General features: G+C 47.5%; 1 protein-coding gene across 2 annotated transcripts in view; it reads right to left on the reverse strand.

Moving 5' to 3' along the window:
• The window catches only part of ANOS1 (anosmin 1), a 209,473-nt gene that overhangs the window by 37,588 nt on the left and 157,112 nt on the right, over positions 1-14,773 (reverse strand). For both annotated transcript variants that reach the window (XR_015158983.1, XM_086387829.1), the window contains exons 6-7: positions 11,245-11,374; positions 1,949-2,154 (exon numbers count right to left, since the gene is read on the reverse strand). Coding sequence is in view for 1 of the 2 variants with exons in the window: in XM_086387829.1 (XP_086243955.1) it covers positions 1,949-2,154; positions 11,245-11,374 (336 nt within the window). In the remaining variant the exon portion in view is untranslated. The remainder of the gene's footprint in view (positions 1-1,948; positions 2,155-11,244; positions 11,375-14,773) is intronic.

Genomic DNA, 14,773 nt, shown 5'->3' on the forward strand with positions numbered 1-14,773 from the left:
ATGGCACAGAATACACACAGAGAAACATACACATAGATCCTGCAAATGGCATAGGATACACACACACAGACATCCTGCAGATGCACAAAATACACACACACACACACACACACAATCTCCTTTTAGTCTGCTGCTGCTAAGTTGCTTCAGTCATGTCTGACTCTGTGCGACCCTAGAGACGGCAGCCCGCCAGGCTCCTCCCGTCCCTGGGATTTTCCAGGCAAGAACACTGGAGCAGGTTGCCATTTCCTTCTCCAATGCATGAAAGGGAAAAGTGAGAGCGAAGTCGCTTAGTAATGTCCGACTCTTAGCGACCCCATGGACTGCAGCCTTCCAGGCTCCTCTGTCCATGGGATTTTCCAGGCAAGAGGACTGGAGGGGGTACCATTGGGGCCACCTGATACCACATGTACTATATATACATTATACGTACACTATACATGCATATATTTCATCATGTCACATTCTGATTTCCATTTCTGTGATTTCCCACCTTTATCTCCTTCGGCACTTTCTATGAGATGAGCACACATTATCAGTTATCACTTGTTGCAGAATTGTACGAAATAAAACCTGGAACTGTCAGAAAGTTTCTTACAAATAAAACAGCATTGCAGCTGGATATCAGTGATGTGGACTGGTAGAGATGTGTTTTACAATCCTCGATGGCACAAATACTGGAATGTTCATTTAAAAAAAATTGTTGCTGTCTTTTAAAAGCTCTTTTCAACATTAGTTTGTGCAATTCAATCGTATAAATTAGAGAGGAAGTTGTTCGTTTATGTTTTATAACATCAATATAAAAAAGTGTGTAATAAAAGCACATTTTTTTATACATTAAGCATATGTCACACCAGGCAGAATGTTCAGTGTTATGGAGATCTCACTGCAAGAAATGTTTTGGTGAAGATTTTATTTCTTGGTATGTGGACAATAAGCCATCCCACATCCTTTTAATCCAAGAGAAACATATATCGTCAAACATACATCTTGTAAACTGTGTGCAGTTCTAGCAATGACATTACAGATAGGAGCACCTTGCAATACAGAAAAACTAAAAACTTTAACTCCTCAATTCAGAAGGATCGCTTAAAAAAAAAAGCAAACCTTAATATCAAGGACATTTTGAATTGTACCATTTTCAGTGGCTAGACATAGCATATTAAAAAGCAGAGATATTACTTTGCCAACAAAGGTCCGTCTAGTCAAGGCTATGGTTTTTCCAGTGGTCATGTATGGATGTGAGAGTTGGACTGTGAAGGAAGCTGAGCACCAAAGAATTGATACTTTTGAACTGTGGTGTTGGAGAAGACTCTAGCGAGTCCCTTGGACTGCAAGGAGACTCAACCAGTCCATCCTAAAGGAGACCAGTCCTGGGTGTTCTTTGGAAGGACTGATGCTGAGGCTGAAACTCCAGTACTCTGGCCACCTGATGCAAAGTGTTGACTCACTGGAAAAGACCCCGATGCTGGGAGGGATTGGAGGCAGGAGGAGAAGGGGACGACAGAGGATGAGATGGCTGGATGGCATCACTGACTTGATGTACATGAGTTTGGGTGAACCCTGGGAGTTGGTGATGGACAGGGAGGCCTGGCATGCTGCCATTCATGGGGTTGCAAAGAGTCGGACACCACTGAGCGACTGAACTGAACTGAGACAGGTAAGAGGGACATGATTCCAGTCCCTTTGATTTCTAGAGTTTGTGCTGGCCCTTTGGATATGAGTAAGTCAACAGACGACATTCAAGCGTTCTCAGCCTGAAATGTCCGAGGCTGATTGGCCAGTGTGGTCCTCTGATCACAGATTCTCCTTGGCCAGAGGGAAGCGATGGGAATTCATTCCTCATCCACCCCTCTTCTGGGCTCATTGGAGGCTGCTCTTAAATGGGGCACCTTGAGTTCAACGCCCCCACGAGACACCAGGCCCCCTTCCCGGAATGGGCACTTACCCCATCTGTGGTCTTCCTCCTCTTCTTCTTGGTCGGCACAAGGGACTTGCCGTTGACTGTCCAGCTCCAGAAGACTTTGTAGTGGTGCACCGGGATGTCTGGTTCCTCGGGGACATCCCACGCGATGGTCACAGCCACGCTTCCGTCACTGTGGACGGTGGAGTTCACCAGCCGGAGGTTGGCTGGGGCCGGGGGTGCAGACGGATCTGAAATCGCAGGAGACAGAGTTCAGTTTTGATGATGACCACAAATGCACCATCGACTCCATGGATAGGAGTTTGAGCAAACTCTGGGAGACCGTGAAGGACAGGGGAGCGTGGCATGCTGCCATCTGTGGGGTCGCAGAGTCAGACTCAACTGAGCGACTGAACAACAACCACGGAAGCACCATTTCTGCTCATGTGACGACTACAGGGTCAATGCAGGAACACTGCCCTTTATATGTAGGATACTTGAAAACAAGCACTTCAGTTCAGTTGCTCAGTCATGTCCAACTCTTTGCGACCCCACGGACTGCAGCACGCCAGGCCTCCGTGTCCATCACCAACTCCCGGAGTTTACCCAAACTCATGTCCATCGAGTGGATGATGCCATCCAAGCATCTCATCCTCTTTCGTCCCCTTCTCCTCCTGCTTTCAATCTTTCCCAGCATTCAGAAACACTTTTTCAGCCTCAAATTGAAATACAGTCTACAGAAAAGTAGTCAAAGTGAAAATTGCTCAGTAGTGTCTGACTCTTTGCAACCCTATATTCTCCAGGCCAGAGTGGGTAGCCTTTCCCGTCTCCAGGGGATCTTCCAAACACAGGGACTGAACCGGGGTCTCCTGCATTGTAGGCAGATTCTTTACCAACGGAGCCACCAGGGAAGTCCACAGAATGGTAAGACACGTGCGTTTGGACCATGTTTGTAATCTAGACAGTTTCATACCACGGCAACCCTGCCCAATTTCCACGGTCCTGAAACTGACAAAATTCTGTAAAACACCGTCAAATTCCATTTAGGTTGGGTGACGTTAAACACGTCAGCAATGGTGAAACACCTGTGAAAATTCTGAAAAGAGAAAACAGAAATCCGGGGCCAGCTCATACAAATAAGTGTTCATCTGAGTGGACCTGGAGCTGAACATCCTTGAGTCCAAAGTTTAGAGCCACATGGAGACATCAGCAAAAACAAACCATTTTTTTTTTTAATCCACATTACAAATGGGATGACAGATGGCTAACATGTTTGTCATTTCACCGTTTCTCGTTTGTTGCATAAACCGAGACCTTCTCAGCCGTTGAGAGAGACCAGGTCCTGGAACACGCCCCCCCCGGCCCCCGCCCCCGACAAATCTCCATTTGAGATATGTATACGAGAATGACTAAGCATGTGTGAACTTGGGGGTCTTTCCCTCATTTTTTGCCACGTGTGTATGTGCACACTCAGTCACTTTAGTCGTGTCTGACTCTTTGTCACCCTATAGACTGTAGCCCGCCAGGCTCCTCTGTCCATGGGATTCTCCAGGCAAGGATACTGGAGTGGGTAGCCTTTTCCTTCTCCAGGGATCTTCCAGACCCAGGGATCAAACCCGAGTCACTTATGTGTCTCCTGCATTTAAAGGTGGGTTCTTTACCACTAGCGCCACCTGGGAAGCCCCAGAAATTGAGCAACTATAGATGCTGCTCACCACAAAGGACTTCCAGATGGTTTTGCATCAAGATGCCTGCCCAATAGTTCTAACACCATGTGCATCAGAGGAGCAAAGACGCAAACTCGATATACACACAGAAGACTGGGCGAAAATACCCGTGTTTTTATTCTCAGGATGCTCTGCATTTTTGGAATGATGGAAACATGAATTATTGTTTTCTTAAATCTGTTGCTTTTCTGTACGATAGCTAAGTTCTGGAGGTTTGTGGGCTATTATTATTATTTTTTTAAGTTTTGTAATTGCGTTTCTAGGCTAATCACTAATCCAAAGCACATTATATGATTTTTTGTGTGACCAAGTGGTTTTCAAACAATCAACATTAGGAACCCTCCAGGAGCGCCCAAGACTTATGCTGAGATAATGCGCTTTCAGTGAGTCCTGGGAGGGCCCAGAAATATATTCATGTGAAATATGTTTTATATAAAATAACTGTTGTTGTTTAGTCGCTCAGCCATGTCTGACTCTCTGCAACCCCAAGGACTGTAGCCCGCCAGGCTCCTCTGTCCATGGGATTCTCCAGGCAAGAATACTGAAGTGGGTTGCCATTCCCTTCTCCAGGGGAATATTCCTGACCCAACCGAACCTGTGTTTCCTGCCTGGGCAGACAGATTCTTTACCACTGAGCCAGTTGGGAGCCTACTTTGCCAACACCAGAATCTTGGCCCCTCCAGCACCTACTCCCCACCACAGACACCCCATCTCAGGAAATGCACAGTCCTCCTTCCCACGGCTCCTTCCCCAAACTTCGAGGCTGTATCCTTCCTGAGCTCTCACTGAACAGCTCCTGTGGGCATATCAATACTACTGAGTCTATCTGGAATCCCACTGTCTCTATCAGAATAACACCCTGGGCCCATTTCACCTTCCTCTCTCCCTGATTATTGGGAAGGCCTGTCTGAGTCTTTCTCAGTATGGCAGCTGGTGAATCGTTTTGTTTTGTTTTTTTTTTTTTTTAATTTATTTTTATTTATTTGGCTTCCCTGGTAGCTCGGCCGGTAAAGAATCCACCTGCAATGCAGGAGACCTCGATTCAATTCCTGGGTTGGGAAGATCCGCTGGAGAAGGGATAGGCTTACCTACTCCAGTATTCTTGGGCTTCCCTGGTGACTCAGACACTAAGGAATCCACCTGCAATGCGGGAGACCTCAGTTCAATCCCCGGGTCAGGAAGATCCCCTGGAGAAGGGAATGGCTACCCACTCCAGTATGCTGTTATTTTTGTTTATGTTTCATTTTATTTTGCTTTTAAATTTGTTAGTATTTCTTTGGCCATGCCGGGTCTTCATTCCAGCAGGTGGTATCTTTAGCTGGCACATGGGAACTCTTGCTTGTGGCAGGTGGTACCCAGTTCCCCGAGCGGGATTGAACCTGGGTCCCCTGTGTTGGGAACACAGAATCCTAGCTACTGGACCACCAGGGAAGTCCCAGCTGGTGATTCTTCATGGCACGAGTTCAGGAGCTCTCACTGCCCACCCCTCACCAAAAAAGAGCTGGCAGTCTCCCCAAAGCCTTGTGCCTTCCTTCCATGCATAACATCCTGAGTCTGCTCTCCTGTCCCTGCTCCTCCTGCTGTTCTGGCCACGCTGGTTCCCAGGTTACTTCTTGGAGATGAAACCAAGAGCTACCGAGGCTCTTGCAATGGTCACTGAGCCTCAACACCTCCCCCCAGGGAGTCCTGACCTGACTGTTCACCTACTGCGGGTTGACCAGATGTCTCGCTATCCAAGTCCGTTATATGTGTTTTCCTCCTCTTACTGGCAGAATATTGCCACCATTTCCTCCTGCCTTCGTGTTCTCTGAGGCCCTTAGAACCAAATCTGTGGCGTGATTCACTCCTAAACCTACGGCAAGTCACTGCAGATCCTTCTCAGAGGAAGCTAGTCTTCAAGCTCATCACTGCTTCAAAGCAAAAGAAAAATTAAAACGTGTAAGGATAATCACAGGCATTCACATTTTCAATGATGCACCTGGATGTCCATGTGCTGAAAATACACGGTTATGCTTCCAGAAATCCGAAGTTCACAGGAAGAGAGCAAAATCATCTACATTTCTAAAGAAAATTCCCAGTTTAGGAAAGTCAACTGGTGGTGTTTCATCATTTCCTTAATCTACTTCATTCATTCTATCATTACTCACCGCCCTGGAAAAATATCTCATGCCTTACATGTGATTGCAATAGTCCAGGATAACATCACCTAGTTTGTGAAACAGGAGACAACCTAACTGATGAAACAGCACTAGGAAATAATGCCTTTAAATAAACTGATAGTATTTGGCTCAAATGTTCTTCCCTGGTGGCTCAAAGAGTAAAGAATCTGCCTGCAATGCGGGAGACCTGGGTCTGATCCCTGGGTAAGGAATATCCCCCTGGAGAAGGGAATTAACCCACTCCAGTATTCTTGCCTGGAGACTCCCATGGACAGAGGAGCCTGGTGGGCTACAGTCCATGGGGTCGCAAAGAGCTGGACACGACTGAGTGGCTAATTCTTTCACTTTCACATTTTCTTAAACATAAGGCCCATTTCAGTGTTCAGAATACCAAGATGGCATATTCCCATAACGAAGATAAGACACTCCAATCTCTTCCTTCCCTCCGCCCCCAAATAATCACTTTAAAATTACAGAGCCAAGAGGGAATAGCAGAGACGATGTGTTTATCAGCCCCAATTAGTCTCTGTAAACCAGCTTTTTGTTTATCTGTTTAGTCACGGAAGACCTCAGATGAGTCTGTCCAACCTGTCTAAGCTGAAGGATCTCAATCAGTCCCAACAAATCCCCACACTGCAGCCATCCATGGCCTTGTGAAGTGGTTCCCTACATTGTGAAATGAAGTATATTTACTTTGTTGAGAGGTACAAAATCTTTTCTTTCAATTTACATAATGTTTCGATTATATGAAAACTTTGAAATGCAGTTGGAAGTTTGTGGAAAACAATTATATGCATATAGCTGACACCACATTATGATAAAGCCTCAAAGGATTCTATAAGCTACTTGTTTGGTCTTTTTGTTTGTTTGTTTTCTAAACTGGTAAGGATCTTTCAATCTTTTAACCCATAGGGTTGAATAGGTGAAGTGGCCTGCCCGAGGTCATTCAGGTAACTGGTGGCAGTCAGAAGTGAGAAAGACAGGGAGGGGAGACAGAGGGGCTGAGAATCTCACACTTCTGCTCGTCTGCATTTATTACTCTGTAATAACGTTATGGTTCCCGGAGGAATGGTTGGGGAAGGGGTAGTTAGGGAGTTTGGGATGGACATGGACACACTGCTGTATTTAACATGGAGAACCAACAAGGACCTGCTGTCCAGCACATGGGACTCTGCTCAATACTCTGTAATAACCTCATGGTTACCAGGTGGAAGGTTGGGGGACGGGATAGTTATGGAGTTTGGGATGGACATGGACACACGGCTGTATTTAACATGGAGAACGAACAAGGACCTGCTGGACAGCACAGGGAACTCTGCTCAGTGTCATGTGGCAGCCTGGATGGGAGGGGAGTTCGCGGGAGAATGGATACATGTACATGTACGGCTGAGTCTCTTCACTATCTAGCTGAAACTATCACAATATTGTTAATACGCTCTACTCCAATACAAACTAAAAAGTGCTTTTTAAAAAGAGCAGCCATAGACTCATTACAAAAGACCCCAATGCTGGGAAAGATTGAAGGCAGGAGGAGAAGGCAGTGACAGAGAATGAGATGGTTGGACTGCTTCATGACTCAACAGACGTGAGTTTGAGCAAAGTCCACGAAACAGTGCAGGACAGGGAAGCCTGGCGTGCTGCAGCCCATGGGGTCGCAAACAGCTGGACACAACTGAATGATGGGACAAAAATAACAAAAAAAATTGACAATATGGCAACAAATGAGCGTGGCTCTGTGCTAATGAAACGCTATTTGCAGAAACAAGGAGCAGGCCAAACATGGCCCATGGGCCACAGAGTGCCAACCCCGAGTCAGTCTTTCTAAAGCCATGACACCATTTAGTCTCTGGAACTGGACATAAAAGTGTTAGTTGCTCAGTCACGTCCAATTCTTTGCAACCCCGTAGACTGTAGCCCCCCTGGCTCCTCTGTCCATGGGATTCTCCAGGCAAGAACACTGGAGTGGGCTGCCATTTCCTTCTCCAAGGGATCTTCCCAACCCAGGGATCAAACCCAGGGTCTCATAAGTGGTGCTTATTTCTAATGAGCTTATGGCTGTATTTTGTTTTTGAAATGTTGGCACCGTGTTCCCATTTTACAGATGAGGAAACTGAGGATCAGCATTTCATTCACTAGTTGGGGAGTGTAGCATGAGAGGGCCAGAGTCACATCACAAGATGAGAGTTTTCTTGAGGCTTACATGAGAGCATTTCCCCCTATCCCACTTCTCTTTCTGCCTCACCCACTCCCTCTTTACAACCTTCCCAGTCGTCTACAGAAACCCATCTCACGGGGCAGGAAGCAAACACACCCTCAGAGATGAATGGAACAGGAAGGCCATGTTAGCTCCTTTTACAATCTGCGTGATTTCCAGGGCAAGATATATTCAGTATTTAGCAGGACTATCCAAATTCAGCCTTGAAAACAGTTCCTTTATTAACAACTCTATGTAGTGCTTTTGGAAAAGGAAGATGGAACACTTGGATTTCAGAAGAAAGATTTATGGTTTCCTCTCTGAACCTTCATGATTAATTCCACGAGCAAAAAGTAACAGGCACAATGATGGAACAATCCAGCGCCTATGATGCAGAAAATGCCAAATGAAACCACTTGTCACCCCTGGAGAAATGCAGGTCTATTATCGCACCGACATGAAACCCCATGAGAAAGGAGCCCTTGCTCTGTCCTGCCCGGGGAGAAAAGCCATCATCTCCTGTGAGGCAGGCACCTCAAGGTGTCCCGACAATGCTAATGGTTACATACAGAAACCCACCTCCACATTTGCACAGAAAGCCAGCGTGCAAATTCCAACAAAGAGAGAGACCTTTAGATGGCCATACTGCAGAAGGCAAGCTTCATATAATATCTCTTACATGTGGAACCTAAAGAATTGATGCTTTCAAATTGTGGTGCTAGAGAAGACTCTTGAGAGTCCCTTGGACAGCAAGGAGATCAAACCAGTCCATCCTAAAGGAAATCAACTCTGATTATTCATTGGAAGGACTGATGCTGAAGCGGAAGCTTCAATACTTTGGCCCCTTGATATGAGGAGCCGACTCATCAGAAAAGAGCCTGATGATGGGAAAGATGGAAGGCAGGAGGAGAAGGGGACAACAGAGGATGAGATGGTTGGATGGCATCACTGATGCAATGGACATGAGTTTAAGCAAACAGTAGGAGATGGTGATGGACAGGGAGGCCTAGCGTGGTGCAGTCCATGGAGTCACAAATAGATGGACACGACTTAGCGACTGAGCAACAACCACAACCCTTAGCTGCATCCTGCATGAATCAGCTTCAGCTGCTTAGCGGGCCTGTGTCTTCAGTGAAGACACTAGTACCTACCACGAATTCTAGGCGTGTGTTTTTTGCTTCAGACGTGCACTCTGCAATGCTGAATGCTGGGCACATTTGTCAAACCAAGAAACAGAATGATTTAATGGTGAGTGTGGGGATTGCCCAAACGGTGCACCTTCATTCAACGAAAGACCATTCCAACTGACAGACACAGGGCTAATCCAAGACCTGAGCAGTGCTCAGATACGCAGGAAGGGCTGGGGTGACGTGGCCCTGCTGTCTCCCCGGGATACATGCCTCTCTGGAGGTTGGCAGCCACGGTCACGGGACCTCTGCCCAGGTCCCGCCGAGCTCCAAAGGGGATTTGTCCTGTGCAACGCAGAGGCTGGGCACTGCTGTGCCTCGTGTGTGCACAAGCCGTGGTGATCGGAGAGTGCCAGACCACAGGCAGGCAACGGGGCCAGTGGGAACACGGTGTGACCACACACACCTGGACCACGTGTGAACTGGGAAAGTCAAGGCGGAGACTTCCCGAGCCCCACTCGGATCCTCGCCTCTGAACCCGCCACTGACTATTTATTCACGTGGCCTCTCTAGATCATCGGACCACAGGGAGACAGGCCTCATTCGAGAAAGGTCTCACGTCTCTGCTATTTCTCTTTCCAGCTTGCTTAGTGTATTCACCTGGGAGCGGGGTGTGCGGGACATACCTTTCTTAAAAGGGCCTTTTAAAAGAAAGAGTTAAAAAAAAAAATAATCTACAACACAGGGGACTTCCCCAGTGATCCAGAGGCTAAGACTCCACACGCCTGGTGCAGGGGACCTGGGTTCAATCTCTGGTCAGGGAACTGGATCCCACAGGGTACAGTGAAGACTGAAGGGTCCGCCTGTCACAGCTAAGACCTAGTGCAGGCAATTAAAAAGAAAAAAAGTCTGCAATAAACACTGGAACGGCATCCAAATATTTAAATTATTTTGGCTGCAAATTTTCCACGTGAGACCTGTGATTATCTCGGTAAAGGTGTGGCAATATCATTCTAGCAACATATAGACAGACTAGCTGACACTTATAAGAGCGTGTGTGGGCTCAGTCACGTCTGGCACTTTTGCGACCCCACGGACTGTAGCCCACCAGGCTCCTCTGTCCATGGGATTCTCCAGGCAAGAATTCTGCGTTGGGTTGCCATTTCCTCCTCCAGGGCATCTTCCCATCCCAGGGATCAAACCTGCATCTTCTGCATTGGCTGGCGGGTCCTTTACCACTGAGCCACCTGGACATCCTAAATGGAAAGGAATTGCAATTTATAGCAGCCAGTGCAAACCTTCCCATCTTGAAAGACAAGACCGACGTTACACGCCTCACATTATTCATTAACATCACAATGCCTGCCTAAACGGAGGTGGAGTGACCTCCTGTGGACGATGATACCTGCTGATTAGTCAGTGAGTAACCTCACTCATCTCCCATGAAAACGGAGCTTGCTGATTAGCCAGGCTGACGTCTCATTAATTCAGAACGCGCAAGACAACTGGAGAAATAAACACAGAGCTGTTCTCAATATCCAGCCCAATCATGCCCTTGCAGAATCACAGCCTAAACCAACAAGTGGAAAACTGAGTATTCATCACACCCACAGAGGTTTTAGAACAGCAGTGAAATGAGAAGGGAAGAAAGCGATAGCCACGACACAGTGACTCAGGACGGATTTAAACTCCGCCTGCTGTGAAACAGGAGGTGAATGACACGCATCAGAGCCACTCTTTTCAAGAAACCTGCATCATCTGATGTGGCAAACAGGAAAGCCTTCTCTCCAAAAAAATTTAAAGTGAATGGTGCTTGATGGATAAGAGATGGAGAGACCCAGGCAGTGGAAGCTGATTCTAGACAACGGCCTGTTCCAAGCTGAGAAAACATCATCGTGATGACAGTTTCCGGAGCCTCGCAGAGGTCAAATCCCAGGGATCCTCCCAGCTGTGAATTCATGCAGCTCCTTCAGAGGCATCTGGTCCCATTCGCTCAGCACAGCAAAGCCACGTGCTGGCCAAACACATCCATACCAGCCTGGAGACACCACGGATGTGTCCCCCACCCCCCTGACCTTCCATCGCGAGGTGGGTGGGTCGGCGGGCGGGCGGGCGGGCGGCAAGCACCACTGACCTTTGGAGGAGCGGAAGTGCTTGCTGGGGGCGGTGAAGCCTCGGGTCCCGTGCACGTTCACGGCTGCCACCCGGAACTGGTACCACCTGCTGGGCCGGACGTCCGTCAGCTGCACCCGCTCGTCCGTGGTCTGAGGGGGAGAGGCACACAGAAGCCTGTTACCCTGATGTGCCCGCTGCGTATGCTTTGTAAACACACGCTTGACTCATCAGCGGACTTGACACAGTCCCGCCCTCCCCCTGCCCTCCTGGGTGAGGACGGGCAACCCTGTTGGGTTCCAGGGAGGGCTGTCAGGACCAGGGAATTCCCAGGGGAGGTTCCAGTGGCTCCATGCCACTCACGGGTATTTATTCCCAAAGACTCGGATGGCTCTGTGGAAGTCAAAATCTCATGATTGAATGCACAGGCTGGTTTTTACCTCTGATGACTACATACAGCTTTGGAGGGTTTTCATTAAAGGAGTATACACAAGCACGAATAATGGCTTCCCCTGTGGGTCAGATGGTCAAGAATCTGCAATGCGGGAGACCCAGGTTTGATCCCTGGGTCGGGAAGATCCCCTGGAGAAGGGAATGGCAACCCACTCCAGTATCCTTGCCTGGAAAATCCCATGGACAGAGGAGCCTGGTGGGCTACAGTCCGTGGGGTTGCAGAGAGTCGGACAGGACTGAGCGACTGTCACTTCACTTCATGAATGAATAAATATATGAAGCGATCATTACATTACAGAGAACATGAAATCATCTATAGATGACAGAAGGAAAATGCCTCCTACTTGGACACCAAATATAATTCTGGAAGTAGCTATGCGAACCCACACACTTCAATTCCCCAAGTATGTTGCAACTCAAGGCTTTTTCTTTCTTTCTTTTTCAGTTTGAGTAAATCATGTAAGATGCACACAGATTCATGTTCCTGAAGGCTGAGGTGTGTTACTATGTTCAGTTCAGTTCAGTTCAGTCGCTCAGTCGTATCCGACTCTTTGCGACCCCGTGAATCACAGCACACCAGGCCTCCCTGTCTATCACCAACCCCTGGAGTTTACTCAAACTCATGTCCATCGAGTCAGTGATGCCATCCAGCCATCTCATCCTCTGTCATCCCCTACTCCTCCTGCCCCCAATCCCTCCCAGCATCAGGGTCTTTTCCAACGAGTCAACTCTTTGCATGAGGTGGCCAAAGTACTGGAGTTTCAGCTTCAGCATCAGTCCTTCCAATGAACATCCAGGACTGATCTCCTTTAGAATGGACTGGTGGATCTCTATGTGGAAGTGATTTAATCACTAAGTCATGTTTGACTCATGTCTGACCCCACAGACTCCAGGCTCCTCTGTCCATGGGATTTTCCAGGCAAGAACAGTGGAGTGGGTTGTCATGTCCTTCTCCAGGGGATCTTCCCAAACCAGGGATCAAACCTGGGTCTGCTCAATTGGCAGGGGGGTTCTTTACAACTGAGCCATCAGGAGTGGCTGTATGAATAGATCTTAGTCCAATAAAACGTTGCAAAGAAGAAAACTGGACACAGGGACACATCAACAGGGCTTGCTGTCCCTCTGGTTATGTCCCAAGATCTCAGGCAACCTGACCATATTGTCACTGCCCCGCTTGGTCAAGCTCAGGGCAATATGCCCACTTCCAACAGTGTCCTAGGGCACACCTGAGAACTTGGCCATGACTCTGAGAGAGGCACTTCCTAGGCAGGTGGATAAGAAGTCCGGGGGTCCCTGAAGAGAGAGGGATCTGGGGTTCTCGAGGAGGAGGTAGGGACCTAGAATTCTCAAGGAGGAGGAAAGGGCAAACATCTTTTTTCTTTACATTCTTTAGTCTTAGTCACATAAAGGAGAAGGCAATGGCAACCCACTCCAGTACTCTTGCCTGGAAAATCCCATGGACGAAGGAGCCTGGTAGGCTGTAGTCAATGGGGTCACGAAGAGTTGGACACTTATTGAGCGACTTCACTTTCACTTTTCACTTTCGTGCATTGGAGAAGGAAATGGCAATCCACTCCAGTGTTCTTGCCTGGAGAATCCCAGGGACGGTGGAGCCTGGTGGGCTGCCATCTAAGGGGTCGCACAGAGTCGGACACGACTAAAGTGACTTAGCAGCAGTCACATAAAACATTTGTTGATTTTTTTTTTCCTTTAAGCCTGGAACTGATGATTATACAACAAACAACTCAGTTTAAACTCTGTACTAAGGATTATATAACAACAATGTATCCTTCTTGAGGACAGTTTTTCCTTCCTGAAAACTTCTGACTAATCCTGATATCTTGGACCACATTTTGTCCAAATTCTGATATCTTAGAATGTATATTTTTTCCAGTAGTCATGTATGGATGTGAGAGTTGGACTACAAAGAAAGCTGAGCCAAAGAATTGATGCTTTTGAACTGTGGTGTTGGAGAAGACTCTTGAGAGTCCCTTGGATTGCAAGGAGATCCAACTAGTCCATTCTAAAGGAGATCAGTCCTGAATATTCATTGGAAGGACTGATGTGGAAGCTGAAACTCTAATACTTTGGCCACCTGATGCAAAGAACTGACTCCTTGGAAAAGACCCTGATGCTGGGAAAGATTGAAGGCAGAAGGAGAAGGGGATGACAGAGGATGAGATGGTTGGATGGCATCACCAACTTGATGGACATGAGTTTGAGTAAACTCCGGGAGTTGGAGATGGACAGGGAGGCCTGGCGTGCTACATACAGTCCACGGGGTGGCAAAGAGTTGGACACGACTGAGCGACTGAACTGAACTGAACTGAAGGATTATATAACAACAATGTATCCTGCTTGAAGACAGTTTCTCCTTCCTGAAAACCTTCTGACTAATCCTGATATCTTAGAATGTATATTATGGGAGTGGGTGTGGTAGGATCTTTCTATTGTCAAGTTCTAAGGACTTTCCTGCTGGCTCAGACAGTAAAGCGTCTGCCTACAATGTGGGAGACCTGGGTTTGATCCCTGGGTTGGGAAGATCCCCTGGAGAAGGAAATGGCAACCCATTCCAGTACTCTTGCCTGGAAAATCCCATGGAGAATCCTGGTAGGCTACAGTCCATGGGGTTGCAAAGAGTCAGACACGACTGAGCGACTTCACTTCACTGAATCCTGTTATCCTAAAATGTAAATTGTGGGAGTGGGTCTGGTAAAATTTTTGCAACCTTGAGACATTCTTTTGATTTATTGTAATAACTAAAAACTATATAGCTCCCTTGCTAACACTACGGAGGGGGCACTCTCCATCCCCCTTCTGATGTCTGTGTCAGAAGCTTTTTCTGTCTCTCTTCTTACTTTAATAAAACTCCGCTACACAGAAGCTCTTGAGCGATGAAGCCTGGTCCCTGGTCCCAAAGCTAAATCTCCTTCTTCGGAGATCACGAATCCAACATCGTTCACCGTAAGCTATCAACTCCAGGGGATAAATGTCTGAGTTCTGTGCGTCATCTGGGCCTAGTGCCAGCTGAGCTCAATGAGACACTCAGTGCATGAAACTGGGCAACAGAACAGAAATGAAATCCTTCTAAGCCTCAG

Source organism: Bos grunniens, chromosome X (genome assembly GCF_055505025.1).
Source record: "Bos grunniens cultivar Pamir isolate PY7600 chromosome X, Bosgru_T2T1.0, whole genome shotgun sequence".
In the NCBI taxonomy this organism is placed as follows: Eukaryota; Metazoa; Chordata; class Mammalia; order Artiodactyla; family Bovidae; genus Bos; species Bos grunniens.